Consider the following 13,665-nt stretch of genomic DNA (forward strand, 5'->3'; position numbering starts at 1 on the left):
GGGCTATGCGACCAGATTGTAACAAAGAGTGAAAGCAAACCAAGCTGGCCAATTGGTATCTGGGGAAAGATTTCTGGCAGACAACGCAGTCAGCGGAAAAATGCCCTCAGGGGCTCCCTTCTCTAACCTGCCTTTGAGATTCTTTGAGAGGTAGGTGCTGAAATGGGAAAAGAAATGGCAGTTTGGAGGCATTAACCGTTTTGCCCTAAGTTATTCACGTCACCCTCAAAGCTGAAGTTCCTGTATCCTGGCTTCTGCTCTGCCCACATCCTTTCCAAGCCGCCTGAGTGAGGTGATATGAAAGTTCACCAGGGGCAGAAACTTCAAAGGGAACTCAGCTGATGAAAGAAATCCACTCATGCAGCAATGAGGCCTAAAGGAGAAGTTAAAACTGACTCTAACGTGAAAAGTGGCTTCTTTCCACCTGTATAGGTTTGGTCAAAGGGGCCCATATCTGAAATTTATTTTTAGGACTCGTTCTGTTAGTTCTTAATTATTTCTAATCTGAGCATTTGTTTCACTAGCATTTTCATGCATACTTTGAAGTATTAAAGAAACAGAAAAAACAAAAGAAGCTGAGCCTAAGAAGTTACCCATTCTTCTTCCAAAGATGTACATGGGGCAAGTTTCTCACTGAGTCATTATATACAAATAAAACTTTCACAGGTCTGGCGGGAATGGAGGAAATCTAATACATATAAACATTTGGTGTTGAATCCTTTTAAATGGTTCCTTGCTCTGGACCTGGGACCGCTTGCCAGGATATTAATAACTAGCATTGTGTAGAGATTCACACCGCTGTGAAGAAACAAAAGTTCAGAAATACTACGGCTACTTAGCAGACGAGGAGCCAGGATGTGACCTGGGACGGCCTTTACCAGCATGTCTGGCCCCAGCCTCCTCTGGCGGGATGGAGCCCGCTGCTAAGGAGAGCAAGGCCTTGGGTTAATCTAGCAACACAGGCTTGGTTAGAAGCATTCTGACACAAGGGAGGAATCTCCTTCTGGTGAGTGTGGGTTCCACAGCCTCAGAGGCACCCAAAGGTGAAGGCATGGGGTGAAGGGATGAGGGTGGATCCACTAAACACAGCATATCTACCACATTTGCCAGGGATGGAGGGCAGATAGAGTTACCCTTAAACATAAGAGACAGAAGAAGCTGGAGGACTAAAATGTCCTTCTGGAAGCCAGTAGGTAGGGTCTCTTCTTAAAAAAAAAAAAAAAAAAAAAAATCAGAAATATGCTGGAGGGCTTCCCTGGTGGTGCAGTGGTCGAGAGTCCGCCTGCCAATGCAGGGGACACGGGTTCGTGCCCCGGTCCGGGAAGACCGCACATGCCGCGGAGCGGCTGGACCCGTGAGCCATGGCCGCTGAGCCTGCGCGTCCGGAGCCTGTGCTCCGCAACGGGAGAGGCCACAACGGTGAGAGGCCCACGTACCGCAAAAAAAAAAAAAAAAAAGAAATATGCTGGAAAATATTTTGGCAGTGAACCCTTTGACACTTACTCACAAAGCATTTGGAATTGTTGGGCCTGGACCACAGCTCTGAAATAAATAGAGAAGAATTTCAATTTACTCGAATGATTGGATTCCTCAGGCAAATGGTATCTTGCTGATGCTGAAAACCAAAATGGGCCCTAAAACTGAACATGACTTTATTGTAAAATGCTTGCTTCAAGCAGAATGTTATAGACATCTCTTTGCCAAGTTCATGTAAATTCGGGAGGTCTGGCATGTATGCAAAGACTAAGCAAAGTGATAATGCACTGCTCATTATTTTTCTCTCCATTTTTTAATGTGGTCTACCATTCAGAGCAAGGACACCACAGTGGGGTCACACATCCATGTTTAACTCAACAGAATTCAACTATTCACACTTTTAAAAGAGGGAGAGAGAGAGAGCAAGAAAGATAAAAAGAACATTTTAAATAATATGGGTTGTCCTATCTGTTATTCTGTTAATCGAGTCCATGTCCAGAAGTAAACACTAAAGAGGAGACGAATCTGCAGATATATTTACCTGTATCCATCACTATGCAGATCTATATACATAAAACAAGGTATACTGTATTTTAGAAATGATCTGAGAGGTGTTTTCAAATAATGTGGACTCTCTGTGATTATCACTTAAGCAGGGACTTTAGAATCTAAACTTTAAATAAGGTGAGACTTTCTGTTTTATAGGAGGAAGGTATTTTAAGTTGTTTTTTTCTAGTAGAGGATAGAACTTGCTTTGAGCCATCCGCACACCCTCGGGGATCCCCCTACAGCCAGAGACAGTTGACTGAGGTCCAGAGTTCATGTTGGTCAAGAGACAAAGCAAGGTAACTAAATGAGCATATTCATCTGATCGCTGCGATTTGTAAAACTGCCCGAAATACAAGCAGGGTTATAAAACCTAGAGTCTCTTTTTAAATAGCTAACACTTCTGAGCGTCTGCTAATGGCAAGGCAATGAGTTGGAAGCCATGGGAGTTTGCAGGTGAATCTTCATGTTTTTACAAATCTTGTAGAAGAGATGGATAAATCCACAGTGAGGAGAGAATGTGAATGTAACAAATGTGATCCGGTAAAACTGTGAATATGAGCATAACTTTAAAATGCAATTACCTCTTCATTATTCACTAAGAGACTGGGATTGGGAAGCTCTGGCTGTCACTTCCTTACAATAGTCTTGGTCTTTAATTGTTCTCATGAGGCTAATACTCAATTGTGTTTGTATTCTCTGTGGTAGCTACTAGTTTGGGCCTATTCAGTATTAATAATTACCCCTTCCTCCTGGCTAACAGAACCCCAATTTGATTCAGGGATATGCTCCCCACCCCCCAAAATACCCTCTCTTTTTTCCAACCTCCCAGGCCCCTCGGTGCTCATGTGACCTAATTCTGCCCCATGAGAAACAAGCAGAAGTCTGTGGGGTTCTAGGAAAGCTTTTGTTTTCTTCATTAAAAGACATATGTTGAAGCCCTAACCCCCAAAGTGACCACATTTGGAGACAGGGCCTTTAAGGAGATAATTAAGGTTAAATGAGGTCATAAGAGTGGGGCCTTAATCCATAGGACTGGGGTCCTGATAAGAGGAAGAAGAGGTACCAGGAGTGCACGCACAGAGGAAAGGCCGTGTGAGACCACAGCGAGCAGATGGCCGGGAGCGAGCCAAGAAGACAGATCTCACCAGAAACCAACCCTCCTGGCACCTTGATCTTGGCCTTCCAGCCTCTAGAACTGCGAGAACATAATTTCTGTACTTTAAGCCCCCCAGTCTGTGGTATTCAGTTATGGCAGCCCAAGCAGACCACATAGGCCACAAGGGAAGTAAAATTCAGGATATGTGTATGGTGAACTGTAACCTCCACTGTCTCTTCCTGCTGGAATTATCCATTTCATTGATACCTGATGAACTTTTGTGCTTTGATTATGCTGTGGGTGGAGCCTCTGGCCAAATTAGAAATTAAGTTTGCCTGCAATTTGGAAGAGAATGGAGGGGCCTTCTCTCTAGGAAGTGGGTAGAAGAAAGTTTCTAAGCAGCTTTGATTTCCAAAGGGAGAAGAGGGGGAAGGGAATTTCAGTGTGAGTAAAGCCCCAGAAGCTGGAAAGGAAAGGGCAGTCTCCTTGGTTTGTTCCATTAATATTCACTTTGAGTACCTACAATATGCCAGGCAGTGTGGCGGTACAGGGATACAGTGAGTAAAACAGTCCTGGATTCTGCCCCTGGGAACACGCTGGGAAACTGCTCAGAGCACAGAGGATGTGGCGGGAGTAATGGGAAACAAAGCTTGAAGGGTAGGGTGGGAACAGATTGTGGGGAGTTTGAACCCTGTCCAGGAATTTGATCTTGATTCAGTAGACAAATGGGGAGTGATGAAATAAAATTCATATTTTATGGCAAGACGAGAAAAATTTAAACATAAAATGTTCTCTCTGCCCGTTTGGGCCTCCATCCTCCCCTTTAGTGTGCATCGTGCATCTGTATTATACATTAACCAGACCGCTGTATGAGACACAAGAATACTTGCTCGATAAGGAGCAATTTTCTCCTGGCACCAGCAAGGTAACCCCTTAGGAAATAACATTCCTTTCTTAATCCTGTAAGTGGTCACGATGACCCACTACTCACCTTGTATGTGCAGATCTGGACTATGTAAACTGTCAGTATGTCATTTGATGTATAATCCTTTGTCTCAAATCTAACTGTGTTTTGACCTCTAATGGGAGGAACAGTTTTCGAGCTCTCTGAGAGACTGTCTCCTGGTTTATAATCTTCAGGTTGGCTTGACTAAAATTCTCTATTTCTTTCTTAGATTGACTGGCGATTAATTTCACAATTTGTCAACAGGAGCCATTGCAGGTCATTGAACAGGAAAGTGCCCTGGTCATAGCTGTCTTTTAGGAATATGAAGTGGAAGCTACGTGTTGTTTCCGTTGGAACAGGAAGAAATTAGAGACTGGAAAATCAGTTAAAGGATAAGTACGAAAGATACAGTGAAAGCCTAAACCCAGGTCACGTTTGCTTGAGACCACTATACGCTAATATCAGTAGAAAACTTCAAGACATTTTATCGAACTCAATAGAAATACTACCATGCGTTAACCTTGGAAAAGTTCCCAAAATACAGGGCTCAGTCTTCTAACACAGAGGAAGCAAAGCAGAGATTGTTTGGCCAAGAATAACACTGATGTAAGCCGGGAAGGAGTGGCCATATTGCCCAAAGTACTTAGAGCAATAAGACTGTCAATGTGTCAGGTTCAAAAGCCAAGAAGTCTCCCATGATGTTGCTGTAATTAATTTTCAGATTATGATAAAGCAGCAGGAACTGTGGGATTTCAGTTAGGAAGATGCAGTTTGAATCTCTATTCTGGGACCTTCTAGCTGTAGACAGGGGGCTCGGGGGCCCCACAGACGGGCTGGACTCCTGCTGTCTGTCTGCCCTGGAGCACGGAGGAAATACCCTCTGCTGGGCAGCCCCTTCCTTCCAGGGCTCACCAACCAAATATTTGCTCTAACAACAAATTACTGAGCCAACAGCTTCCGTGCAGGTGCCGCTCTGGGCTGCAGAGACACAAACTGGACAAAACTCAAGATTTTGCTTCTCATGGGACCTACCTGGCCGTGGGAGGAGACAGAATATGTCAAAACATAAAATATATTGCCTGGGCGATGAAGACAATCAAATAGAGTCCCCACGAGTAGACACAGAAATGCTCCCAGGCCAGGATCATGTTGTCATCTTGTGCATGACACCCCAGTCCTATAAAAGTCCTAACTGGAGCTCTATAAATTCATGCATTGCTCTAAATCAAGGACCCAACAGCAACCAAAGGAAGCCAGCAATGACCCCAAGAAACGTAGAGAGCCCCCCATATCCTCCTGGCATGGCCTTTTCCAAACCAGGAGGTTGAGGAAATGCCAACTCTTTATACAACTAAGAAACCTCTAAGACTTGGGGCTTTTTATTTGCTTGGTTTATTTCTATTTTTGTTTTTAAATGTGATACTTGCCACAGAATCATCTGGGGTAGTCAGCAAAAATGCAAATTTCTAGGCCTCACCTCAAACCTACTGAATCAAAATAACTGGAGAAGGGGCCCAAGAAGTTGCATTTTTAACAAGCTCCTAAGTAATGCTGATGCTACATATTACTGATTCAAAAATAAAACAAAACAAAAAATAAAGTCAAGTCTACAAGGCCTCTTTTCATTTTAGTTGTAAAGGTCTCCACAAATGGCTCTTCAGAAAGCTCTTGTATAAACTTCCTTTGCAAAAACCCCACAGCCTGGTCACAAGAGAAACGCACTGGAAGACAGAGCCCGCGTGATGGGAGCAGTCCATCAATGGATCCATTCATTGAAAAAGTCTGAGTGCTGAGACACTGGATGGCTTCAGTGGAAGGGCCTCCCTATCTGGGGAGCTGAAGGATAGACTTTCTGGAATATTTCCCTACCTGTGAAGAGGGCATGGTAGTGGAGGCCCCTTTCCTTATCTCGATGGGTGCAGACATCAAATAAGTAGGCTTTGATAGGCCCATCAATGAAGTCAGCAGCAAAATCAAAGAGAACCACACCTATCATGGTGACGCTGATGGCCCAAATCAGCTTCTTCCTTGGGTCAGCAATCAAAGCTAAAAGAGAAACAAACATTGGTCTCCTAAATCCTGGTTTAGAATGATCCGCGTTTCTATTTCCACCCAGACTTCCTGTCATCAAATTATTTCCCTTTACTTTCATTTTGCTTTGCTTTTCCAAATAAGAAATAGCTCCATTATTTTCTCAAGTTTTAAAAATGATGCAGTCAATGTCCAGAAAAGGCAGCTCTCTAGAGACAGAGAGTAGACTGAGCAGTTGCCTAGGACTGTCAGGGAGAAGGAAATGGGGAGTGACTGCTAACAGTTACCAGGTTTCTTTCTGGTCTGGGGGACGAAAGTGTTGTGTAATTAGATAGTGATGGTGGTTATGCAACCTTGAGAACATATGAAAAAGCACTGAGTTGTACACTTTTAGATGGTGACTTTTATGGTATGTGAATCATCTCTTTAACTAAAGCTGTTTAAAAAAGTATACATGCTGATTGTAAACCATTCCAACCATATAGAAAAGCTGGGGAGATGCTTCTAGATCCCAGCCCCTAGATCTGGTCATCCTTCAGACATCCCTTTACACACTACTGTAGAGAGGTGTGCACCTGTGCCCTTATGCAGTGCTTCTCAAACTTCAGCGTGCTTAACCACCACCTGGACGACTTGTTAAAACAGATTGTTGGGCTCCACCTTCTGTGAATCTCCTGTGAGTCATCAGTAGGTGGGCGGTGGGGACTCTAACAGCCCCCCACTGAGGCTAATGCTGCAGGCTGGCCCCAGGGGCCGGTTCCATGGATGACAATTTTTCCACGACTGGGAGTGGGGGGTGGAGACAGTTCAGGCGGTAATGCCAGCGATGGGGAGGGATGGTTCGGGGGGTCACGGGAGCCATGGGGAGCGGCAGATGAAACTTCACTCACTGGCCCCCCTGCTCACCTCCTGCTGTGCGGCCCGGTTCTCGACAGGCCATGGACCAGTACCGGTCCGTGGCCCGGGAGTTGGGGACGGGATCGTGTTGTACATGAGCATTTCAGGTGATGAAGAGCAACTTCACAGTGTTAACAGCTAAATAATATTCATCCTATGGCTATGCCACAGTTCACTGACTCACTCACAACTATTTCCCTTGCTTTCAGTTTATTTTTTAAACCTAGTATGTAATATATGCACCTGTTATTTTTAACATCTTTATTGGAGTATAACTGCTTTACAGTGTTGTGTTAGTTTCTGCTGTACAACAAAGTGAATCAGCGTTATGCATATGTATAACCCCATATCCCCTCCCTCTTGCGTCTCCCTCCTACCCTCCCTATCCCACCCCTCTAGGTGGTCACAAAGCACCGAGCTGATCTCCCTGTATGTACCTGTTTTTAAAAATACAGTAAAAAAATAAGTGAAAAATAAGCCTACCCTCCCCCTCTCACCCCAGCCCTTTAGTACTCCTTCCCTACTGGCAACAATTCTTTTCAGGTTTTTTGTAATTTCTTCCAGAAATACCCTACATTTATAGATTTATGCCCTCTTTTAAATATACAGAAATGATAACTGATTATCCTGTCTCATTATCATCCATTCTGCTAGCCTGAGAGTTAATGCTCAAAAAATGTGTGCTATTTTTAAGTTTAACGATTCTTTTCTCAATGCAATATGTACTACCACCAATTACTGACTAATTGGTGGTGGCTGATTAACGGCTAGAAAAAGTGCTCACCGTCAGGTTTACGTCCACAATTTGCAGTGCAAAAATGTCCCCTTGAGCTACCAGGCTGATGCCCTGTACCTATTAAAAGACTCCACAGAAAGCTGTGAACATAATTAACTCTCATCTGGACACAAAGTTACATTTATTGTAAAAATTTATGGAGCCATTTGGCAGCTGGTTAATTTGAGAAAGTACTAAATAAGGTATAATGGGCACAAAAAAACCCCATAATTGATAAACATGTAAAAATATGTAATTTAATAAAATAGGTAAAAATATAATCCTATTTTCAAATTCTCACAATTGAAAAATAATGTATCCTGATGTTTCTAAAAGTAAAGGTGCCTAACCACAGAATTTGGGTCACTCAAAGGTGAAAACTCAGTGTAACTTAGGAGAGAGAATCAGTTTTAACCGATTTCTGACTGTGGCGTAAAGAAATCTGCATTCTCCTTTCAGCGAGCTGCATAACAGGACCCTTCTCCCGGCCTGCCCACCTTGTGCTGCCCACTGACCTGATACGATAGCGTCCCCGTTAAGGTACATAGCCATGCCCAGGAGCATCACGATGCCCAGCGTGAGGATGTAGGGTCTCCGCCGTCCCCACCGGGCCCGGCAGTGGTCGCTGGCCAGTCCCACCACGGGCTGCAGCAAGAATCCCAGGACAGGGCTCAGGAGCCACACCATGCTGTAGAGACTCCTGGGCAGGCCCACGCTAAGCAGGACTGGGGTCACGTAGGCCGCCTCCACCGCGTAGCAAAACTCCCGGCCGAACATGGCCATGCTGTGCATGACCAGGCTCCCTGTGGGTCTTTTGGGCGGCTCCACAGAGCCGAAGAGGCCCTCCTCAGCGAGGGATTTGTAGGTGTGGATGCCAGGCTGCCCACTGCTGTCGCCCATGGCCACTGGGTGAGGAACCTGCCTGCGAGCCCACCACCTCTTGCGTGGCCCTGGGGTTTGCGCTCCCAGCTGGATTTGAGGTGCAGCCCGGCTGAGCGGCCAACAGAGATGGTCAGGCTGGGGGAGGGGCTCAAATTCTTTCATGCCTCTAAGATCACAAGTTATGATGAGAAGGAAGGGGGGTGGGGCCTGGAAAGCATGATGGAGATTAGCTGCTGTGAGCCCTCTGGCTCCTTAGAATGTTTTTCTAAGAGTCTTCCTTTGTACTGTTCTCTCTGCCTCTCTCTCTCTCTTTCTCTCTCTCTCTCTCTCTCACACACACACACAATCTGTGACACACAATCACACACAGCTTTGAGACAATAAAGCCCTATAATCCAGATGTTAAGTATGAATGAGTCGATATCTTTTTTCTAAACTTTTTCTAGGTATAAATATTCTGTCCTCTCCTGAACACAAGTTTTCTACACACACACACATATAGTCAATTAACTAGACTTAAAACAGTGGGAGGTTGCCCCTTCCCCTAAATCACTAGCTCTCTCACAGCACTGTGATAGTTTCCTTCATTGCACTTAACACACTTCAGATAGTTCGTGTTTATTCTCCTTCTCCTATGTTGGTCTTTGATCCCCTTATGAGCAGTGATCTGGTCTGTTTTGCTCATTATGGCATCTAGCATGATACCTGGCACCTAGCAGGTCCTCAATAAACATTTGTTAAAGGAATTATAGAATGAATAAAGTGTATACACAACATTTTGTAATGCCAGTCAATTGCCTGTTTGCTCAGATCCATTCTCTCCCCCTCATACTATGCTCCATACCATAAGGGACTACATTTCCCAGGTTCCCTTGCTCTCTGGCTTCTAGGTAGATTTGTCCAATCAGAGGCACTGGTGGGAAGACTCGGGGCAGGAGAAATGAAGAAATCAGGATACTTCCTCCCCTCTCTTTCTCCATCCTGAGATGTCTCTGGCAGTGGCTGCATCTCCATTGTGGGTCCAGCTGCCAACCTTAGCTTCTGGGTCCCTATAACACTATCTTTCCCATCGATCCTGCAGATATGGGAGTGAGCCTGGCTTCCTGTGGTTGCTCGTATCTGAGTTGCCTCACTGTCCCCTGGGCTTCTCATCTCTTCTATCACCAATGTAATTCTCCATAATAAATTTCCTCTGTTTTAAAGACTTCGAGTGGGTCATATTTTCCTTGTTGAACCTTGAATTCAAATGAAAATCTGAGTGGCAAGGGAAACATGATCTCATAGGAAAGGCCCTAAAAATGGTTTAACAGCAAGACTTGGAGTCAAAATATTAAAGTTTAAATTCTGGCTCTGCCTCCTTCTACCTGTATTTCCCTGAGCAAATCACTTAAAGTGGTAATTCCCAAACTGTGTGCCAAGGTGCCCCAGGGCACCACAGTGAACTCAAAGGGGTATCTCAGGAGATTTTAAAATTTAAAGAGAGTAAACTCAGAGAAACTCAACATCTTTCAGATACTACATGAAGTAAGAATGAAATAGTTCGTACTCACAACATAAGACTGTACTACAATCCTTTCAATGACTTTAGATTTTTGTGAGGCTGGGTTTTCCACAGCCATGATAAAAGGCAAGTATTGTGGGACTTCCCTGGTGGCACTGTGGTTAAGAATCCGCCTGCCAATGCAGGAGACATGGGTTCGATCCCTGGTCCGGGAAGATCCCGCATGCCACGGAGCTACTAAGCCTGTGCACCACAACTACTGAGCCTGTGCTCTAGAGCCCGAAAGCCACAACTACTGAAGCCCACGTGCCTAGAACCCATGCTCCGTAACAAGAGAAACCACCTCAATGAGAAGCCCACGCACCATAACAAAGAGTAGTTCCTACTCACCACAGCTAAAGAAAGCCCGCACACAGCAATGAAGACCCAACGCAGCCAAAAGGAAAAAAAAAGCAAGTACTGTATGAATATCAATGTGGAACAGAAAACGAGGGTAGTGACATCCAATCTGATTCCAAGGCACGAGAAGCTGCAGTGTCCTACAGGTGCCTATGACCCATTAGTGACTAAAAATGAAGTAAGGAGGGAGATCAAGATGGTGGAGTAGGAGGATGTGGAGCTTAACTCCCCACACAAACACATCAGAAATACATCTACATGTGGAACAATGCTCACAGAAAAGCAACTGGAAACTGGCAGAAGATCTTCTATACAACCAAACCTGCAAGAAAGATCTCCATGTAACCAGGTAGAATGAAAAAAAAAAAAAGACAAAAAGGCAGAAAGACAAAAAAAAAAAGACAAAAAAGACAGAAAGGAGAGAGAAAGAATTCCTCAGACAAGGAAAAACTAAAAGAGTTAAGTAATACTAAACCTACCCTAAAATAAATACCAGAAGTTCTTCTCTAAATAGAAAAGAAGCAAGTATCTATAGGAAAGGGGAAACACAATAGGAAAGGCAAATATATTAAAGGATTGAAGATCATTTTAAAAAGCCAGTATACAGATTAAAAAAATGTTTTTAAATTCTGTAAAAGCAATTATAACTACAATGAACAGCAAAAGGATAAACACGAAGATTAAAATAGGACATCAAAATCGTAAAATGTGGGGGAGTGGAGTAAAAAACTGTAGATCTTTTAGAATGTGTTTGCATTTGCATGACTATCAATTTAAAGCAAGTAGATATAGTTATGGGTCAATATACTTGAACTCCAGGGTAACCACCAATCAAAAACATAAAATCGATGCACAAAACCAAAAAGAAAGGAACTCAAGCATACTACAAAAGAAAACCATCAAACCACAAAAGGAGAAATAAAAAGAAATGAAGAATTCCAAAATCAATTGGGAAACAAAGTTTAAAATGGCAATAAGTACATACCTATCAATAATTACTTTAACTGTCAATGAACTAAATGCTCTGATCAAAAGACAAAGTGGCAGACTAGACTAAAAAAAACAAAAGCCCACCATGTGCTGCCTGCAAGAGACTCATTTCAGGAAGAAAGACACAGACTGAAAATGAGGGCATAGAAAAAGATATTTCATGGAAACGACAAGAAAGTGGGGTAGCAACACTCATATCAGACAAAATAGACTTTAAAACAAAGGCCATAAGGACAAAGAAGGACATTATATTATGATAAAGGGATCACTACAAGAAGAGGATATTATACTCATTAGCATATATACACCCAGTATAGGAGCATCTAAATATATAAAACAAATACTAACAGACATAAAGGGAGAAATTGACAGTAATACAATAATAGTAAGAGACTTTAACACCTCACTGACATCAAGGAACAGATCATCCAGACAGAAAATCAATACGGCAACAGAGGTCTTAAATGACACAATAGACTAGTTGGGCTTAATACAGAAAAAAAAAAACAGAATACACATTCTTTTCAAGCACACATGAAACATTCTCTAGGGTAGGTCACAAAACAAGCCTCAGCAAATTTAAGAGAACAGAAATTATTTCAAACATCTTTTCTGACCACAACGGTACGAAATTAGAGATCAACCACTGAAAGAAAAACGAGAAAAGAATGATTACATGGAGACTACACAATATGCTACTAAAAAGCCAATGAGTCAACAATGAAATCGAAGAAGAAATGAGAAAGTATCTCAAGACAAATGAAAATGACAACACAACCTCACAAAATCTATGGGATGCAGCAAAAGCAGTTCTAAGAGGGAAGTCAACAGAGATACAGTCCTTTCTCAAGAAACAAGAAAAATCTCAAATAAACAACCTAACCTACCACCTAAAAGAATTAGAAAAACAAGAACAAACAAAACCTAAAGTCAGCAGAAGGAAGGAAATAATAAAGCTCAGAGAGGAAATAAATAAAATAGAGATTTAGAAAACAATAGGAAAAAAACAATTAAACCTAGAGGTGGTTCTTTGAAAGGGTAAACAAAATTGACAAACCAAGAAAAGAGAGAGGACCCAAATAAAATAAGAAATGAAAGAAGAGAAATTATAACTGATACTACAGAAATACAAAAACTTATAAGAGAATACTATGAACAGTTACATGCCAACAAATTGGACAACCTAGAAGAAATGGACAAGTTTCTAGAAACATACAGCCTACCAAAACTGAGCAAGAAGAAACAGATAATTTGAACATCACTAGAAGTAAAATAGAACCTATAATTAAAAAACAAACAGACAAACAAACAAAACTCCCTGCAAATAAAAGTCTAGGACTGGACAGCTTCACTGGGAAATTCTACCAAACATACAAATAAGAACTTACACCTAATCTTCTCAAACTACTCCCCAAAATTAAAAAGGAAGGAACATTTCCAAAGTCATTCCAGGTAGTCACCATCACCCTGATACCAAAACCAGACAAAGACACTACCAAAAAAGAAAATTACAGGACAATACCTTTGATAAATATAGATGCAGAAATTCTCAATGAATATTGGCAAACCGAATCCAACAATACATAAAAAGGATCATACACCACGATAAAGTTGGATTCATTCCAGGGCTGCAAAGATGGTTCAACAAACACAAATCAATGTGATATACCACATTAACAAAAGAAATGACAAAAACCACAGGATCATCTCAATAGACACAGAAAAAGCATTTGACAAAATTCAACATCCATTCATGATAAAAACTCTCACCAAAGTGGGTATAGAGGGAACATATCTCAACATAATAAAAGCACTTAAAACAAACCCACAGCCAACATAATACTCAACAGTGAAAAGCTGAAATTTCTTTCTCGCTAAATTCAGGAACAAAACAAGGATGCACACTCTTACCACTTCTATTCAACATAGTATTGGAAGTCCTAGCCACAGCAATCAGACAAGAAAACGAAATAAAAGGTATTCAATTTGGAAGGGAAGAGGTAAAACTGTCACTATTTGGAGATAACATGATACTCTATACAGAGAACCTTAAAGACTACACAAAAACTATTAGAACTAATTAATGAATTCAGCAAGGTAGCAGGATACAGATACAGAAATCT

General features: G+C 42.3%; 1 protein-coding gene across 2 annotated transcripts in view; it reads right to left on the reverse strand.

Annotated features, from left to right (window-relative positions):
- Positions 1–8,757, reverse strand: part of SLC45A2 (solute carrier family 45 member 2) — a 32,698-nt gene extending 23,941 nt beyond the window's left edge. The window contains exons 1-2 of one of the 2 annotated variants that reach the window (XM_029216897.1): positions 8,286–8,757; positions 5,937–6,113 (exon numbers count right to left, since the gene is read on the reverse strand). In XM_029216897.1, coding sequence (XP_029072730.1) covers positions 5,937–6,113; positions 8,286–8,670 — 562 coding nt within the window. In that variant the 5' untranslated portion in view covers positions 8,671–8,757. The remainder of the gene's footprint in view (positions 1–5,936; positions 6,114–8,285) is intronic. The other variant, XM_029216898.1, reaches the window with a different exon arrangement.
- Positions 8,758–13,665: the final 4,908 nt, after the last annotated feature.

The sequence above is a fragment of the Monodon monoceros genome, unplaced genomic scaffold (genome assembly GCF_005190385.1).
Source record: "Monodon monoceros isolate NGI ecotype Baffin Bay Population unplaced genomic scaffold, NGI_Narwhal_1 Super_Scaffold_12, whole genome shotgun sequence".
NCBI classification, from domain to species: domain Eukaryota; kingdom Metazoa; phylum Chordata; class Mammalia; order Artiodactyla; family Monodontidae; genus Monodon; species Monodon monoceros.